Here is a 19,465-nt window from a genome sequence, read left to right as displayed (position 1 = left end):
TCACATTTTAATAAAAGCTTGATTTTAAAGGTTATTTTCTTCTAGTTTATTACTATTTTTTGTGTCTCTGTACCAGTTGAAAATAATGCATATTTTGTGACAATATGTTTTTTTCATAAAGTATATTTAATTAATCTTAAATAAATGTTATTTATACATATATTAATTATGTCAACATATTTAAAAATGTATGCCTAAAAAACATGATCATATAGCGTGCTTTAAAATTGTTTTAATTTAATTACATAACCAAAAATATATTTTCGTTGACATGTCAAGATTTAAGGTTGTTCGATGTTATACCGTAGCTTTTTTAAGGGAAAAAGTAATATAGATATGTTGACAGTGACAAATGACATTGAACTAATTTTCATATTGACAAATGACAATTAATATGGAGAGTTTATCTTGTTAGTTGTTACTTGTATTTATATGGTCGTATTATTGCACGTATAATAATCTAAAGAATCACTTTATGTCGATGAAATTACAAGTTTGAACGTAAAATGGCGACTTCGAGTGATACATCGGACCAGAATGTTAAATCGAGACGTCCTGCAGGTAATTTAGGAATATAACGACACACCTTTAGTGGCCTCGCGTTATTGATCCGTGATATTTAACTTTTAATTTCTAGAATCGGCCTTTAAGCAGCAGCGATTGCCTGCCTGGCAACCCATTCTAACAGCAGGCACCGTTCTCCCTACGTTTTTTGTGATAGGTATTGCGTTTATACCTGTAGGTATTGGTTTGCTCTATTTTTCTGATGAGGTAAGCTTCACAAATAGATAAGACCTTAACATTAGTTCAAATCAACTCACCAATATGACAAAGATTTAAATTGTACAACTCTTTCAGCGATGGAATTGAAATATATCTTCTGAAAACCATATCTCTATAAAATTATACTACATGATTTCTTAATTTGTTTTCGTTAATGTTTCTTGTCATTTTTTATTCCAATTAAACTGTTTCAATCTCTGAAACCTCGAAATATCTGTAAATAAATGCAGTGCCATATCTTTTAGTTAAATTGATAGAATTAAAAACTATACATATTCAAATCACCATATAAACCTTTTTAATAATAAATATATGCAATCAAAAGAACACTTCCTTATTTTATAATCATTAAAAACTATTTCAATATCAAAATCACTGTATTAATTTGCTCATTGTAGGTAAAAGAGCATGTTATAGACTACACATATTGTCTAAAGGATGATGAAAATATAACATGTGCTGAATATATAAGGCAGAATAACATGGAGCCTTGTACTTGTCAAATTCCGTTTAATCTAACGGAGGACTTTAAAGGCGATGTGTACTTTTACTATGGACTCAGCAACTACTACCAAAATCACCGGAGATATGTAAAATCGAGGTATAAAGGTTACTGCTACATTAAAAATGTTGTTCGTAACTAGTGTCTCTATTAGATTGATAAATAATCGTTTTTTATATAGGGATGATAGTCAGCTGCTTGGACGCTTGACACTCACTCCATCGTCAGATTGTGAGCCATTTGCATATGCTGAAGAAGATGGGAAGATGAAGCCTATTGCACCCTGTGGTGCTATCGCTAACTCTCTCTTTAATGGTAAAGTCATTTCTAAATTATTTTTTTATTTATTTTGTTCTTAAAACGAACACCTTATCACACTTATATGATGAACAACAAAGTATATTTTTTTGGATACCAACCAAAACTACAACACTGATTAATATGGAACTTTCTTTTTATCTTATATATTTATAATGTAAGCTAATTTTTGTCCCAGCGATTGTTGGATGATATCTGCATATAAAAAATTGGTCATCGTCACATTTTGAATAGCTCCATCTATGAATGTGTCGAAAATTAAAGAGGCTCCTTGATTGCGATTTACTAAATTGAATAAAGATTATTTCTATATTTGAAAAAATTGGGTGAAAGTTAAGCTCATTGTGTCAGTCCTAACAATGATCAAAACCCCAATTTTTCAAAAATGAATACCATTTTTAAATAATAGTGTTAATGCCCCATTTAAAGGAATCCTTACTAATATAGCTTTTACATCAGGATAACATATAGGCTATAATTTGCGAATTGTACCTGACAAACCAAAGCTTAAAGCTCGTACTAGGTCTTGGATTGAACTGGGCCCCAAAACCATTACACTATTGACGCTTAACTTAACTTTCGAACATCTTGACCCGGACATCACTTCAATGTCAATATTGTTTATTTGTCTTTATTCCTGATTTAGTTAAAATAGGCTATAGACAAATGTTGCTTTTTACACTTACCAATTCGAACAGGATATTTCGCACGCATTATGTCACAGGGAGAGCCGAGATGGCCCAATGGTTAGAACGCGTGCATCTTAACCGATGATTTCGGGTTCAAGCCCACGCAGGCACCACTGAATTTCATGTGCTTAACTTGTGTTTATAATTCATCTCGTGCTCGGCGGTGAAGGAAAACATCGTGAGGAAACCTGCATGTGTCTAATTTCAACGAAATTCTACCACATGTGTATTCCACCAACCCGAATTGGAGCAGCGTGGTGGAATTTACTCCAAACCTTCTCCATGGGAGGCCTTAGCCCAGCAGTGGGAAATTTACAGGATGCTAATGTCACAGGGAGAGAGAGTGATCTCGAATACGCCTCAACAGATTGTTGATACTATAGCCGCGAGCCATCACAGCTATCTCTAACGTGTATTCTACTCTCTAAAGAGGCTGCTATATTCCACTTCAGGGTCCATATTGATTATGCCTGCAGTACACCACGAGGTTACCGACCTGCACCCCTGACAGAGCGTGTATAATCAATAAGATTCTGAAGTTTGGTTATATTTTAATGTCACCGGTGTAAATGGGTTAAAATACCATTTTTTTTTCAGACACTTTGTTAGTACGCTCCCAGGATTCGGATAAAAATGTACCAGTTCTGCGAACAGGTATAGCATGGACTTCTGATAAAGATATCAAGTTTAGAAATCCACCTGGAGACCTGAAGACTGGTACGAATATTTTTTAAATTGATTGAATATCTTTACAATATTATTGTATATTAAAATGAAAATCTTAATTGTTTTAAATATGTCATGGAAACTCTAAAAAGTAATGTCAAACGTCGGCAAAATGAATCGTGAATCGGTCGGACTTATCAGCGGAACATCATAAGTTCAATCTAAATTGCACAGTATAAAATATCGTCTACAAGTTATTCTTGGTGTGTGGACTAAAGTTACATAAGATAAATTACTCTTCTATCATTGAACTACTAGCGGTCAGTGCCCACACCTCTAAATCATCGACAAATCGATAGCTAACCTTGTGCTTTGAATTGAAAACCAGTAAATTAGGAAATAATCTCACTATGTATGTATATATAATATCGTAATTTTTTCAGCCTTCGCAAACTTTACGAAACCAATAAACTGGCGCAATCCGGTTTGGATGCTGGATCCCAATAATTCCGATAACAATGGATTCCAGGTAAGATTATAACTTTTGGTTTATGTTATTGTATCTAGGGGAGATATATAGTTTAGTAACATTTCAATGATTTACTAATCCTGAGCTAGTTCGGTCACGAAGTGTGCAGATACAAATGCAGTCTTTATATATATATATATATATAGTCTCTCACTCCGATAGTTATCAGTAGAGTTAGAGTATTCCAACGTATTTACATACGATGAGTTGGCAAATACGACATGAGAAAGAGTTCAGGCAGGCTTACGTGCTATCAAAGCACTGAAAACTCCCAAAAACTTTTATTTGGCCTACTCCAATCTTGGGGGTGTTTGAACCCAGACCCAGGCTCCAGAGCCTAAGGTCCAATTTAATGGTACACACAATTGACAGTAGAAGGTATTTCATGCAAAATACTTTGCCATTAACTAGGAGTTTGAGTTGGAAATCGCTTGGTATTTTAAAGTTCACGATTATGAATCAATAAAAATAGCAATTTCTACAAGCAATCAGCTGACAAAACATTACATTTAGGGACATTTGTAAAATGTTAATTTAAAATGTTATGGCTTATTGACGCGTTTCATTTACAAGAACGAGGACTTGATAGTGTGGATGCGCACTGCGGCTCTGCCAACTTTCCGCAAGCTTTACCGAAGAGTAGATCATTCACAAGTTGGGTTCAGTACTGGACTTTTTAAAGGACCTTACATTCTAAGAGTAGAATACAGTGAGTACATACGTCTGTTATTTATTTATTTATATACGGAAGGCAAATTGCTTTAAAAAAATGGTATTGCACCTTTTTTTCTTAAATTAAAAATATTAAAAAAACAGTTGAGTCTTCACAGTTAGAAAAATATCGTGGTAATGAATTCATAACAAGAATATAACTGTAACAATAATTTTCTGTAATTTTTTCATAAACTTTAACAAAAATACCAAATTACACATATTTATTTTCATGATAACATTTAATTAATTAAAATGTTTGCTCAGACTACCCCGTGTCAGACTTCGACGGAACGAAATCGTTCATTATATCGACAACATCATTGCTCGGAGGCAAGAATCCTTTCCTGGGCGTGGCGTACGTCGTGGTGGGCACGCTGTGTCTGCTGCTGGGCATCGTGCTGCTCGTGATACACGTGAGATGCTCCAAGAGGTATGCGTTCATATAAGAACAATACTATATTTATTTAAAAAAATATATATGACGAATATAGTCACATTATTTTGTAACACAGTGTGATGTGATTCAAAAATTTAAAAGTCAGGCAAACAATTCAGTGTGATGTGATTCAAAAATATAAAAAATTCAGGCAAACAATTTAACTACCTCCATGATGGTAGATGACTTCCACCCAGAATGTGGCAATGTATTAAACCACGCCTTACTCTGCCAGTTCGAAGCCAAACACTCTTGATCGCGTATATATAGATTCATACAGTTAGAAATCTAAAACAAAAAAATAATAATAAAATAATAAGTCTACCTACCATTCTAAATAAAAATTCTCATTAGACAATATATATATATATAAGTTTTAACCCCTCCGTAATTATAGATACCCCCCACATATCCCCCGATCGGGTTACATAGAACATGTTACTATAAATCAAAATGTCACCTTACCTTCGTAAGTTTATTTGTTTTGTTTTTTTTTAGTTTAGTTAAATGCATATAGACCTTTAGTCTGTTACACCATTAGATTATGAATTAACGTTAATTTATGAAACTTCTTACAGAAACTGGTGTTTAATATCTAAAATAAACTAATTTGACAATAATTTATTTAGGCAAGAAGAATAATTCCCATGAAACGGTAGTTGTATGTATTGTATTCATAATGTATGTTTTGCTTCGCGCAAAAATGACACGCACTAAACTATTCATAGACATAATTATTATGAATAATAAAAAATACGAGTATAACAAGTCGCACCTACAGGTCAAATTCAAGGTCAAAGTAAATGAACATTTACTTTTGTCCTCTTGCCTTTGAAATGGACTATGTACGTACGCACGTGCGTACGTGTTGTACGTAAATATAGAATTGTAATTTAACTGAACTTTTAATTTATTAATTACACTTTTGATGAATCCTATTATTATTACTAAAATGTTTACATATATCGAGTAAGAAAATAAATTCAAAAGGCAACGCAAAAGATATAAAACATCAAACAGATTTGTGTTTACATACAAAGACTCGTGCGATTAACCTAATAAATCGATCTGATTGAGCGGAATTGAATCTTATTACTAACGTAATTAAGCTTTTATTTGCATGAAGATCAACTGGTGATAAAGTCATAAAAACGCGTTTAATTTCTGTCAAATTAGTTCATCTTAGAGGTTGTGTTTAACGGAAGTAGTACCAGTATCCTATATTAGTAAAATTGATGTATGGCCAAATTAAAATATTTTACTATAATTTAAATAATACACAATTTTATGCTTTATTTTGTTTACTTTTGTTTAGTTTTGTTTCCAGTATATTATTATATAGGTTTTTATCCTTTCTCCATATTTCCTAGTTCCCGGCATCTTCGTATGTTTAATAATATTTTATTTTATTTGTATTTTTTATAGATACAACACAAAAAGGCGGCACTTAGCTTATAATCGAGTAAAAATACTAAACCCACTTATTCAAAATTTAAATATGTTGTTTTTTTGGTTATTTATAAAATAATTTAATAGTTGTGTAAAGCTTCTCAGCGAACTGATTCTTCCAAATTCCTTGATGAGTAAATAAATCAGTTTATACACTTTAGTCAGTGGTTTTTCCGCAACGATGTCCCATTGGACTTGGGAACCTTCAAGGAAAACCCCGCTGATGCGGATGTCCATGGGTGGTGTTAGACACTTTCCATCAGATTAACCTCGTACCCGTTTGTCATACAATACATTAAAAAACACACACATTTTCGTGTTGTACAATTACAGTGAGTGAAGTGCCGCCATAAAATATTGAAAATTTAATAACTAATGTCGTATTATGTTCAATTTCAGCACAACAGAGATGATCAACGTGAACCCGCGCACTCCGTATTCTTAAACTGTACCAGAGATAAATTAAAACCGTTTGAACAGAATTCTAAAATAAATATTTAAGCCCTTTTGTTATATCTTTCACATGCATTTGTTGTTACCGAGATGTGGTTTAGCGCTACACATGCCAAGACTTAACCGAATTGTTTTAAATTATGATATTTTCGTTCTTGTATAATCCGCGCGCTATCAGAATGGGATGCGATCTTTAGCGAGACATAAGAAAAGTACCGTCAGCAAACTCGCGTCTATGTTCACGAAAATTTGTTTTTAATTTTTAATGGTTGTATATTGTACGGTTATTTATTTCAGTGATTACGATAATTGGAGATATTTAAAATGTTAAAATTAAAAGCACTCTTAACACATTCATACATAATGCACTTAAACCGTGAGCCTCTTTATTACTTTGCCAGATTAAATATCCGAAGATATTTATACTTCGGAAATTCTTTGCTAACGTTACTTCTCTCGAGAACAATTTTTGATATACTTTGACAAAGTTCCATTCCATTTTCATCGCGCCGATTATATCGACTGATATACTTTCGTGACATCGAAATATTATGGAATTGTATGAACTCCCTTTGGCCTTTTATGAATTTATGAATTTACTGAATATGTAACAATTTGTACGTTGACAGAGTTGCGAAACCTAAAACTTAATAAAATACTTACAATCGCGGGTAAACTGAATATAATTTAATACATTGAATGATATGTATTATGAAACTTTTTAAAAGTGTAAAAAGATTTAACCGCAATTCGTGTTGCCAGTATTATTCTACTACAGATCAAGGTAATCAGTTTCACTTATGATAATAATAATAAAGTACCTACCCAATTAGTGGTTTTAAAATTTTTGTACTTCCGATTAAGAACCTTATTATTATACCGCTATGGTTCAATCTCACGTCTGTCTATGACAGCCCATTTATTAAAGTCGGTCATGAAGTTTCTATATTTCTAACCTATTATTATTAATAGTGGAATTAACAAATAAATGTTATTTATATGTGAATGAATGTTGCATCATCTTCTTTCGAATGTTAAATCAATGATAAAAGAAAGAGACGACAATGTTGAAATAAACACTCGCTAAACGACTTATAAGTGATCGCGTATATAGATCTGTGGGGCTATTACGGTTAGAGCCCAGCAACTGTTGCTGTCAAACATTTGTTGCGAATTAATATCAAATCAAAAAATTAAAAATCAGTATTGTGGCCCTATGCAAAAAAAAAGTCAAAAATCTTTATTCAATATAGAAGTGTTTACACTTGCTTATTGATAGTCAAAAATCTACCACCGGTTCGGAATTTAACACTTCGGACCTGAGAAGAACCGGCGAAAGAAACTCAGCGGGATATATTTTTTTGTTTTTTTTTTTCCATTTTGCATGTACAAAAACAATTATATTTTAGTTATTTGAAACAGCCTGGAGGCGATAATTTCATTCCCAAGGTCAAGTCAACTAAAAAGTCATTAGTGTTGTAATAATCCTTTATAGCACACAAACGCTCTTGAACGATTCTTTTGAATTTTATAATTGCAGTAGCATAATTATTCATAATACTGTTTTATCGATATGCAACGCAATGCATTTATCAATCCACTAAATATATTTGATAGTTACCGTTGTTATGCCATAACCGCAATATCCCCACCGTTCACTTAAGATGAGCCGCTCCACTTTAAATTCTATTAATCTAATTTGTTTTTTTTTTTTGCTTATATTAGTGTTCTAACGTCACGACATCTTGTAAGCGTCAATTGTATACACGCTGATATTTTAACGTGGAGTGAACAGAACGAATACGAATCGAAACGACGCATGTCGCCACTTGTCACGTCACTATTTAAATACTTGACAAACCTACTTAAAAAAATTGAGTTAAAAATATGAACATAAAGATTTATTTTTTTCGAATCAATAATGTATCGTCACATTACTTTACAATAAATTAAAAAGAATATACAGAATTTTAAAAAGATTTTAATTATTTTTTTTGTTTAAAATTATATACGATTATAGATTTCATAACTATAAGTAGAAGATAATTATGTTAAAATAATGATAAAAATTACTCGTTACTGCGTAAAACTCGAAATTAGAGGCTTTTTTGTAAAATAACATATTTTTTTTTGTTGATATTGTTCTAGAATATTATTTGTGATAAACTGTTTATTGTTTCATTTAGTTTTAACTTATATTTTTATTTATTTAATAGTATTTTAATGTTAGGAACTTATCTATTATCTGTGTTGTTTAGGGTGTGAATTGTTAAACAGCGTTTGTCTTCTTCATTCAAACATCAAATTAATGGTGTCAGAAAGAGATAGATCGATGTTTAGCTGAGCGCCCACTAAACACTTTTATAAGTAAGTAGGTTTTTGTAGAGATTATTTATATTGATATGTAAAGAACAAAAATGTTGCTAAGTGCCTTTTAGATATATTAGACTGTAATTCTTAGGATATAGTTTCTTTCAGATTAGTATTAAAATGATTTTAAAGTACTTAATGCATTACAGATAAAAATAAAAATGAACTATACTTCAGAATGGCTAACTTTTTAAAATAAGATTTTATGGATCGTCAAAAAAAAAAATTCAAAGTACTAAACTGTAGTATCACCAACTAAATTTAATTATCACCACAATCGTTTGTGTGGTACAGGTTTCAATGCAGTTGTAATGTTTGATCCACACATACTTACAAGCGAAGTTAAAAGCTTGCATGGTTATATGTACACTTCAATGTCGTAACTTTAATTTCCAAGTAGAATGTATTAAATTGTATCAAAAATATTTATTTGGTAACTTAAGGCGTACCACTGCCGAGAGTGTAATGATGACATTTGATTAAATTTCTTAAATATATATATATCGATATTGTATAACACACATGCATTTATTAAAAATATATGTTATTAAAAATACAGCTTTTGTCTCCTTAAATTTATTGTAATAAATGCTTGAAATAAAATTATGGATTTTATTTGTTGTACCCATTTTTTAGGGTTGCTTATCTCTAGAAAAAATTAACCCTTATAATATCACTTCGGTGTCGGTCTTTCTGTCTGCCTACTACTATGGCGAAAATTGCAAATTAAAAAAAATACAGGACCCCCTTACTATTAGGTACATCTTTTGATGAAAATTAATACAGTGATAAATAAATTGAACTAAATCAATCGTTTATTTCTGCCCATTTTTTAAACGCAAACATCGTTTCTATATATTTTTAGTCTGCCCCTAGTCTTTTACTAGAGTTTTTTTACTTTGTTGTCTAAATCAAATTTTATTTCGCTTTTTCTAGATATACGCTAACATTGACCATTGCAGAATTAATTCCACAATCTTTATCACAAAATCTATATAAAAGCAAAATACGACTCACTGATTAATCAAGAAATCTTAGAAGCTATAACACCTACAAACTTGAAATTTTCCAGGTAGATTCCTAATAGTATCTAGACAATCGCTACGAATAGATTTTACAAAACTCCACCCCTAAGGAGTTAAAACGGGAGTTGGAAGTTTGTGTTGGTAAACTTCGCGCGGGTAAAACCGCAAGTTAAGCTAGTATGATATATTTTTTATATTTTGCTTGAATGTGACGTTAGCATTTTAACCTCCTTAATAAATACCTATCGACTAAAATAATTCGTTCTTAACTTTTTAATAAGTCAACGTTAGTCTGGTAAACTAAGTTGAGATAATCTACATATATCTTAACTTGTCAATACACAAACGTACTGATGTAGCCTACGAGTAACTATGACGTATCATAATGTAAAAAATTCAATACGAATCGGATTAGTAAACATTTTATTGTTATTGGATTTTTGTTATCTATGCTTAATATAACATATCAAACCTATTTAGGTATATACATGTGGATTATTATTAGTGCGATCCTTTGCCAGCTATAATACTGGTGATCATTTAAATAAAATGATTAGATATTAATTATTAAACTAAGCTGATATTGATGTAGGGAGATAAGATTCCAGATATCATATTTTCTGCATGCTCCACGCAGTGACCATCCACGAAACACGGCGCTATGTCTGTAACTTTGGTGCTCATTTTAGTTATAAGCGCAATATCTGCTCAAAATGATAGTGACTTGTTTGAATTAAATATCATTCATTACAACGATTTCCATGCGCAGTAAGTAATATTTATTTCTAATATATGATTATATTTACTCCAGAAAGGCAGATGAGCTAATGAACCGACTGGTCATAACAGGCCAATATCCCACATAGACATAAGCTACGTAAGAAGTGGAATCCACTTATTATAATGCCAAACATGCGATCTAACTTAGAGTAAGCCAGTATAAAATACTTATGTTACTTATATACTTATGTTACTTAAATCACGCCTTAAGTCATAACGAGACATAGCAATTAAAAGGATAACTTCTCTTTGCATAATTCATGTTACTCAACACTAAGCGCTTCTTTCGGAATATAATATAGTCGAATCTAAAAAATGTGTGTATATGTTACCTGCCCGCTTCTTTGGGCGTCAAATGAAAAGGGCGGGAACGATCAATGGACATTGATCGATCGTTCGATCTTTATACATCTACGGATGAACCCGCGTCGATTCTTACACGTAGTTTTCACGTGATTGACGCATAAAGAAAAGAAAAATCATTAAATACCTATTTATATATATTATTTATATTCATAGAGATTCCATTGGCTTGGGGTCGGCGTTAAATTTTAATTGCGTAGAAATTATGCCTGATGTATTATTACTAGTGGGTTAATTCCCCGTCTGTGATATTTTGATGCAAGATTTGCTTAGCAAAATTTCTTTCGGATCTTACGGCATCCACGGGCTTATAGAAGACTATCTGATGTGATATATATATATATATATATAATTGATTTATATCTTGCATATTTTTAGTTTTGACCAAATTGCATTAAGTGGTGGGCCATGCAACCCAACGGAAGGAGACTGCATCGGCGGCTTCTCGCGCCTCTATACCGCTATCATGCAGGCGCTGGAAGCGGAGCCCGACTCCCTGCTGCTCAATGGCGGAGATACCTTCCAAGGCACCATATGGTATAACTTCCTGCGATGGAATGCCAGCCAGCATTTTATGAATATGTTACCGCATGACGCCCATGTAAGATATTTATAAATAAAATGCACGTTATCTGAAAAAAAATCGACAAAAATATCAGTACGAAACCTTCATTTTAGCTATATATTATAATAAAAAAATATTTTTTTATGTTATTAAAAACAGCGAATGTTTGTGCTTTGTCTGAGACCAGCCTCTTATTTACAATATAGATATAATAAAAGCAGATATTAGTTTCTTTTATAACATCCTATTAAGTATTTTTCCAAAGCATGTTATTATATAATAAAATTCGTGTATATTATATGTAAAAAGGTACTTGGAAATCATGAATTCGATCACGGCGTGGAGGGTCTGCTGCCGTATTTGCAACATCTGCAATCTCCAATGTTAGGAGCCAATGTTAACACGACCTTCGAACCAGAGATGACGCCCTTTGTGAAAAACCATATCGTCGTTGAACGGAATCAACGCAAGATTGGGATCATTGGCGTTCTGCTGCGGACGGTTGGTTTAAAACATTTTTCTAATTTATACATAAGCTATTTATAATTTAAATATATATTAATGACTTATTCCATTTATTTAGTGTAGTGAGCGACAAGGATCCCCCTAACAGAAATTGACAGTACATGACATTCCGGTACACGACATGGCGAAAGCTTTTTTTTGTGTCTGTGTGTCATTTGCTGTTGGTCATACTGGCCTTTGAAGTGGCCTCCTTGAAGTTTGAACCCTCACGGGCTCCGAGCGCTTCTGCTCGTGGCACTGTTTAATTGACATCACGAACGTTTTCATGACGTCACTAGTCTAGGACCTCGTTTTCGCCGGCATTCCGCCGCTATAGGTGTGTGATGTGTTTACTCTACGAATCGCGCGTTTGCGACAGTAATGCTATTGTCTTCGTCGTTCAAGACGTGCAAAGGAAGCCGGAGTTTGTTTGGGCGTGGCGATTAAAGCGCGCATAAGCTTATATAGCCTCGCCGAGGACACCTCTACTTGTCATTCATTTTTCGATGACGTCTCCTCACTATTCCTTCTAACAATATTGTAAACTAAATATTGACTTACAAATATTTTGTTCTACTTCAAGAATAAAAAAATATGCGATTAGCGCAAGATAAATATAACATCAATCATTACTGTTTAAATATTTCATACTTATCTATACATAACTATCTAAACGTATAATCATATGTCAAATAATTAAAAAAATGCGCGTAAAATGTAATTACCTATCTGATAGGCAGTAATATTTCGAGATATAATCAGTAATTTAACCTTTATCGAGATAGTCATCATATACTTCTTGTGTTATTAACTACATAACACTCGATGACAGTGAATAATTTTTAATTGGTATTAGGGATTTATACACTTATACTAAAATTATTTTAATATTACAATTATTCTAGTGATAACTAGTACTGTTGTCATCGTTTATTTACTTATTACTATAATGGTGTCAATTTAGCGACGATTTATTCAATTAGAAGCACTACGCTTTCTTATTGATAGTCAAAACTATGGGAATATTATGGTAGTTTTTTCGACAGGAAAAGTTACTGGGTCTTATGTAAAATTTTATGAATATTTACAATTTTCAATATAACAAATAAATATACATAATTCAATTGTTTTTTTCTAATGTGTAAATACTAACTAACTAATTGTATCTTGTACCCTACCGTGAATTCACTAAATTTATAATAAAACTTTCAAAAACCTATTGTTCCATTATATATATGTCACCGTAAGATTATAAAAATTGTTAGATTACAATCTGGCGAGACAGATTGTAATCTGTCGAAATATTATGAATAATGAAATATGATTGCAATTTAACGCATTATTTTTCACTATATTGTAATCTGTCGAAGTCAAAATGTTAGATTCAATCTGTCCCCTGATTGACTGGTTTTATTGTAAGAGCGACCAATCATACGTCACCGTTATTATTCGGTAGCTTACAATCTATCGAAGTAAATTTAAAAGTTTTAAATTCAGTTAAATTATAAAGACTCTAACCTAACCTAACCGAAATATTATGAACTATCGAAATTATTTATATTTTATTGCAAATTGAATAACCGTTCCCAATCTATTAGAATTGCGCGACATAGATTATAATCTACGGCATTTGCAATTTTACGGTGAAATAAAATGGCGGATGCCGGCGAGGCGGGGGGCTCATACCGTTCAACCAATCAGCGCGCGAGATGCATTCCGTTCTACTCCAGTTTACAATTTGCCCGCTTCTCATCGATAGATTACAATATAGCGAAAAATAATGCGTTAAATTGCAATCATATTTCACGGTTCACAATATTTCGACAGTTTACAATCTGACGAGATAGATTGTATTCTAACGATGTTTGTAATCTTACAGTGACATACATATAGCAAAAGTTACCAACTCTATGCATTCGAATAACAGATATAAGAAGTTTGTTGCTTGTTATGTTGCATATGTTCTTGAATCTTCGAATCCTTCACTTGCAAATTTGATACTTATTTAATTGCATTAAATTTTAGTTCTCTGCCCCGACTGGACGTGTTATAATGGAAGACGAATTAGAAGCGGTTAATCGAGAAGTAGCGATACTCACCGAGAAGGGAGTCGACATTATTATTGTTTTATCGCACGTCGGATATACCAGTGATATGTAAGTATTAAACTAATTTGATCTCATATTTTCATTTTATTCATTTCATATACCTGGTTATGATAATTTTGTACATTAGTTAGTTATTTTACATATTAACAACAGCGTGTATTGCAACTCGGCTAAGGCCTTCTGCGGAAACAGAAACTAGGACCTCATTCCACTAAGCTATTTCGATCCAGATTTGTGAATACATATACCGCTGAAATTTATACAGAGATTTAATCAGGAGTGTTCTTTAGCTTGCTAGTTCCGTAGCAAACAAGATGATTAATAAAAACAAAATAAGGTTAACATTAAAAAGATGATGTGGTTACACCTACACTCTTTTGAGAATATTGACATGTTCTAGCTTTAACTAACCTTTGAGCCATCCGCTACTATTGCTATCTTCTGTGCAGCTGACTATACTGTGATGAAATATCGTTTAAAGCTCATTAGCAGCACGTATGTCTTCGGACGTAGACATCATAGTTGGTGGTCACTCACACTCGTTGCTCTACAACGGTGAGGCTCCGGACGGCTCCAGACCGGTCGGGGAATACCCAACTATCGTCACACAAGACAGTGGCCACAGGGTAAATATTTCCTTTTTAATTTGAAAAAATAAAAAAATAAAAATCTTTAGACGTACATTTTCCACGCTTAATATATGTATATTCATTTATAATATAACACTATATAATATATATCTTAACAACTTATATTGACACACATTTTATTTCTAAATTGCGTTGTAAAAAATTATATTCTTTTGTTAACTGTACTAAATCTCTACTTTTATTTAATACTATTTTTAGATACTAATCGTACAGGCATCGTGTTACACAAGATACCTGGGTGACATAAAGCTATATATAGATAAAGCTGGAAAAATTGTATCTTGGAAGGGACAACCTATTTACCTTGGCACATCTATAGTCAGAGGTATGCACATATTGTTGGCGTGTGGTTTCCCTCTGAGCAATATTTAGTGTTTATTTTTTGGTCCAAAAGACGAATAAGTATAATTAGACAAAATAATATAACATCCGAGTTTCAAGGTTGGTGGCGTATTTACAATATAAGGAATATTAAATATTTTTCCCAGTGCCCATTTAGTCATTGGCCCATACACTAGTCTGCCTAACTATTTAAAAAAAAACTCTATATTACCCCAACGCATTAGCAAATGGTCAAACCGAAGAAGAGGAGTTCGGAAAATTGTAAATCCGCTTAATCAAAGGAATAATTCGACTAATTTATACTAATTATACGTTAACATGATACGTAAAAATATAGTTCATGATCAGAAATGAAATCTTTCCCAGATCCCCATATAGAGAGTCTGCTGGAACCGTGGAGACAGGAAGTGGACGCAATTGGCAAGGAGGTGTTGGGTCGCTCACTGTCAGCGCTGCAGCGCGGCTGTTACCGCGGGGAGTGCAACTTGGCCAACTGGGCTTGCGACGGTCTCATCGATGAGGTTAACCACCTTCTTTCACGGAATCTATCCGGATCAAACATATACAATTCTTACCCACTTAAAACCATACGAAGGCCGTCCTGAAATGGGGTTGATGATGACGTAAGATCTTTTTCACTTATCATCCACGTCCGCTACCCCTTCCATGGCGTGTTTCGTATCGCATAAAATTTTCGAACGACACTTTATTTTGTTTTGAAAGTTTAGTGAATGGAAGTGAATAATAAAGAATTATAAGAGTATAGTCAATAAATTAAATTATTGTTAGAATTGAAAAATGCAATGGGTGTAACCGAAAATAACTAACCGTACTTAATCTCGTATTCGGCGATGAAGAAATATATCGTAAGGAAACCTACGCGTCAACCAACCCACGGTAAAGCAATCTAACGTCAAATCTTCTTAGAGAAACAGCTATTGGCTTTATATAGGATAAACCAGGCTTTACAGATCCAGCCAAACAGTGCGCCAGTCCAGCGCTGACTTACTATGGACACGCCTAGTTTCGAGCCAGTCCAGCGATGACTTCGCGGTCACAAGTCAGTACAGTAGTGACCAGCCACCCATTCTATTTTCGGGGCCAGTAAGTCAGTCCAGTACGACTGGCGTTGTATGGACGCGTTCGGGCAATCGCCGCCAGTTTGTTGTAGAGTGTCCACGTACCTTTTCGTAGCTGACTCACTGTCGTACAACTGACTTATTTTCCGATTCTGTTAACATGTAGCCTGGGTCCAGTCACTGACCCCGTGTAAGCAATTCATGAGTGAGCGCTTAATGCCTGCAGGTGGTGGGGCTGGCGCGCGCGGACGAGTGGAGCGGGGCGCACGTGTGTCTCATGAACGCGGGCGGCGTGCGCGCGCACATCGACGTCGGAGGTGCGCTTACACGACAGTAGATCACTGGTCACGAGTGAGGTGTCGAAACTAATCGATCTAGGTGTATGAAATTGGTAGAGCTAATTATTTTTAAACAGATGGAACTAGAGCTCTGAACCTTTCTCATACACATTACCTTAGAGCGTGAGGAAGGATTTAGTAGCCGAACTAAGCTGATTACACATATAATTATATACTTCATTTTTTAAATAATATAGCTATGTTTAAGCGTTTTAGCTTTTATATAATCATTGTCTATAGGAGAATATAGGAACTGAATTTTTTTATGAGAAACGTCGTGAACATATTTATACGAGGTAACTTGCGTTAAGCCCTTAATGTGAATATTTGCATATGAACAAAGTCAGCCATATTTAAATCTTTATAGATCTATTTGAACCAACACCCGATGAAAGTCTGTCTGCATATATTTGAAATATGCACATTTGATAGATTAAAATTATATTTTAAAATAAAATGATATCAGCAAATATTACAATACAATAATAATTTATTATACAGAAATAACGACTGAGGCATTGTTGATGGCGTTTCCGTTCGAGAATTATGTCCAGCTTTACGATTTGAAAGGAGAGTATCTTCTGGAAGCGCTGGAATTTTCAGTGGGAGTAGCAATAAGCGATCCTAGCGACTTCTACAGCAGTCGGATGTTGCAAATAGGCGGTAAGCTACCATTTCTACATTTCATGTGATTTATAATAATTATATTTACTGAAATATTTTTAAGACAAACGATACATTTTAGTCATTCTGACGATAAAGATCAAAATTAAATTAAATTAGCGAGCTCGTAAGGCCGTAACATATTGCGCCAGAATATTTCGCGATCGCGATCTTTCTGGTACAAATTCAAAAATATCGAAAACACTATACTTAGTCGTGGGTTTCGGAAGAGTAGAATAAAACCATCTCGTCTCAACCCTCGAGTGTTAGAAACTGCTATACTTTTTTGTATAAATACATACATCAGGACTTAGCTTTAACTACATCGGGTAACCGCCCAGCAGCGAAGCATTTTTAAGATTGACGACAAACAAGCTATCGTCCGTAAAAATCGAATTCAATCCAAATTCTATTTCTGGCAGGATTTTTAAAACAAGCGAACAAACTGTTACGTGTATATGTATATAATCATATTAGTAAAACTAGTAATTTTGTCTATGTCTAGATCTGAACTTATTAAATGATTTCGGTTACACAGTACGCCAGTACGCTATGCTAGAGTGGGACCTAGACCGGAGAACTCTGTAGTAATAATCAGTGCGCAGTGTAAATAGTTACTAAACAAATCTAAGCATTCAATAGTATTGAACATTATCGAAGGCTGGCTTTGAAAAGCGGAAATTGGACAGTAGGTCTATAGTCGCGCCGTGTCGCGTGTTGCAGGCCTGCGCGCCGTGTACAACGCGTCGCAGCCGGCGGGTGCGCGCGTGCTGCGCGCGGCCGTGCGCTGCGTGCGCTGCGCCGTGCCGCGCTACGAGCCGCTGCAGCGGGACAAGGTCTACCGCGTCATCTCGCAGAACTACATCGGCGACGGCGGCGGCGGCTACACGGTGAGATTCCCGCGCTATCCGGTCTTGTACTTGCATACACTGAACTCTGTGCCAGCGTAGGTGTATAAGCCAATTGTATTTGGCGAAGTTAGCGAGGCAAGGATTGGATGTATTTCTTGCGGTACCAATATCTATGTAGCAAAGTTGACCTCTTATCAGTGTCATCAGATCATTTGCTATTGTCCTTTCCAAAAATATTTTCATCGAGTCAGTCAATTTTCACAGTTTTGTTTGGTTAGCACCGTCTAAGGTATTATTAAATCATTTTTAATCTATTTGGGAGTGAGAAAAATTTAACTCAAGTTTTAATTTCCAGCAGCAGCAACTGCGTATAAATAATAGCCCACGCGAAATTTACCCCTGTATCACACAAACGAACACCTCACATTTTACCCCCTCGATGGATGAATTAAAAAAGTAGCCTATATCCTTCCCTAGGACTTGACTATGTATCTCCATACTAAATTCGGTTTTTGTATATGTATATCAAACAATATTTAATATGAAATTTAAGTAACTTAACCGTTAGTAAGTTTCTTTGGGAGATTCTATGGATTTTGGAAAAAAAAAAAACAAAATTTCAAATAAAAAAATCTTAAGAATTATCGTTTATTTCGAGGTTAAGTAAACAGCGAATTTAACTATTTTCCTCTTCAATGACAAACACAATTAAATACATTAACGACATTAAACTTTATACTAGAGTGATAAGGTTTATAATTAACTGAAAAAATATTGCACCAGTACTATTGTTGTTCGTAAACATCAAGAATAAAAACACGCAGAACTAACACGTATTAAATATTAAGCAAAAACTATACATTAAGTAAAATGTCAATTCTGTCAAAATATAACTGTCTAAATTATAGGTTATGTCATTATTTATTACAGATGCTGTCACAGAATAGAGAGAATCTAGTGACCCTAGATATGGACTATGTAATGCTGCAGCGATACCTGCGTCGACAAGGCACCGTCTTCAAATATTTGGACGGACGAATTCAAATTGTTAATTAATTATGTAATCGACTTAGTTTTAATCTGAAATAGACTAATCCAATACTAATTTAGCTGGAGTTTTAACGAATTTCGTCAAAAAACAATTCACTCTGATCTGAAATTGATACGTTAAAATAAAAATTGTCAATTTATTATGGGTACCTTTATTTTAATTTCTGTGAAATTATTTCTAATTTCTATGAAATAGTCCATTTTTATTGTTGTATTTTATGCACAGTACAATAACAAT

General features: G+C 33.7%; 2 protein-coding genes across 2 annotated transcripts; both read left to right on the top strand.

Moving 5' to 3' along the window:
- The first annotated feature begins 392 nt into the window (after positions 1–392).
- LOC125072153 (cell cycle control protein 50A) lies at positions 393–7,819 on the top strand. Its single transcript, XM_047682689.1, has 9 exons — positions 393–561; positions 638–771; positions 1,182–1,384; positions 1,467–1,600; positions 2,890–3,009; positions 3,402–3,487; positions 4,061–4,196; positions 4,466–4,631; positions 6,486–7,819. Exons 1-9 carry the CDS (start codon positions 507–509, stop codon positions 6,529–6,531), a joined length of 1,080 nt encoding a protein of 359 aa, XP_047538645.1. The 5' UTR covers positions 393–506; the 3' UTR covers positions 6,532–7,819.
- A 2,744-nt stretch (positions 7,820–10,563) lies between these two features.
- LOC125072154 (apyrase-like) lies at positions 10,564–19,347 on the top strand. Its single transcript, XM_047682690.1, has 11 exons — positions 10,564–10,702; positions 11,456–11,678; positions 11,952–12,143; positions 14,172–14,302; positions 14,736–14,880; positions 15,103–15,229; positions 15,613–15,767; positions 16,552–16,642; positions 17,165–17,326; positions 18,050–18,216; positions 19,108–19,347. Exons 1-11 carry the CDS (start codon positions 10,596–10,598, stop codon positions 19,231–19,233), a joined length of 1,626 nt encoding a protein of 541 aa, XP_047538646.1. The 5' UTR covers positions 10,564–10,595; the 3' UTR covers positions 19,234–19,347.
- Positions 19,348–19,465: the final 118 nt, after the last annotated feature.

The sequence above is a fragment of the Vanessa atalanta genome, chromosome 20, assembly GCF_905147765.1.
Source record: "Vanessa atalanta chromosome 20, ilVanAtal1.2, whole genome shotgun sequence".
Classification (NCBI taxonomy): domain Eukaryota; kingdom Metazoa; phylum Arthropoda; class Insecta; order Lepidoptera; family Nymphalidae; genus Vanessa; species Vanessa atalanta.
This window is presented reverse-complemented; position numbering and strand designations above follow the sequence as displayed.

What these genes read in the sequence shown, in the direction of transcription:
- LOC125072153 (XM_047682689.1), top strand. Translation starts at nt 507, where the DNA reads ATGGCGACTTCGAGTGATACATCGGACCAGAATGTTAAATCGAGACGT. An exon ending in CCGATAACAATGGATTCCAG is followed by an intron (nt 3,488 to 4,060) that starts GTAAGATTATAA and finishes TTCATTTACAAG; the next exon opens with AACGAGGACTTGATAGTGTG. An exon ending in CACGTGAGATGCTCCAAGAG is followed by an intron (nt 4,632 to 6,485) that starts GTATGCGTTCAT and finishes GTTCAATTTCAG; the next exon opens with CACAACAGAGATGATCAACG.
- LOC125072154 (XM_047682690.1), top strand. Translation starts at nt 10,596, where the DNA reads ATGTCTGTAACTTTGGTGCTCATTTTAGTTATAAGCGCAATATCTGCT. An exon ending in TGGCACATCTATAGTCAGAG is followed by an intron (nt 15,230 to 15,612) that starts GTATGCACATAT and finishes AATCTTTCCCAG; the next exon opens with ATCCCCATATAGAGAGTCTG. An exon ending in TCGGATGTTGCAAATAGGCG is followed by an intron (nt 17,327 to 18,049) that starts GTAAGCTACCAT and finishes CGCGTGTTGCAG; the next exon opens with GCCTGCGCGCCGTGTACAAC.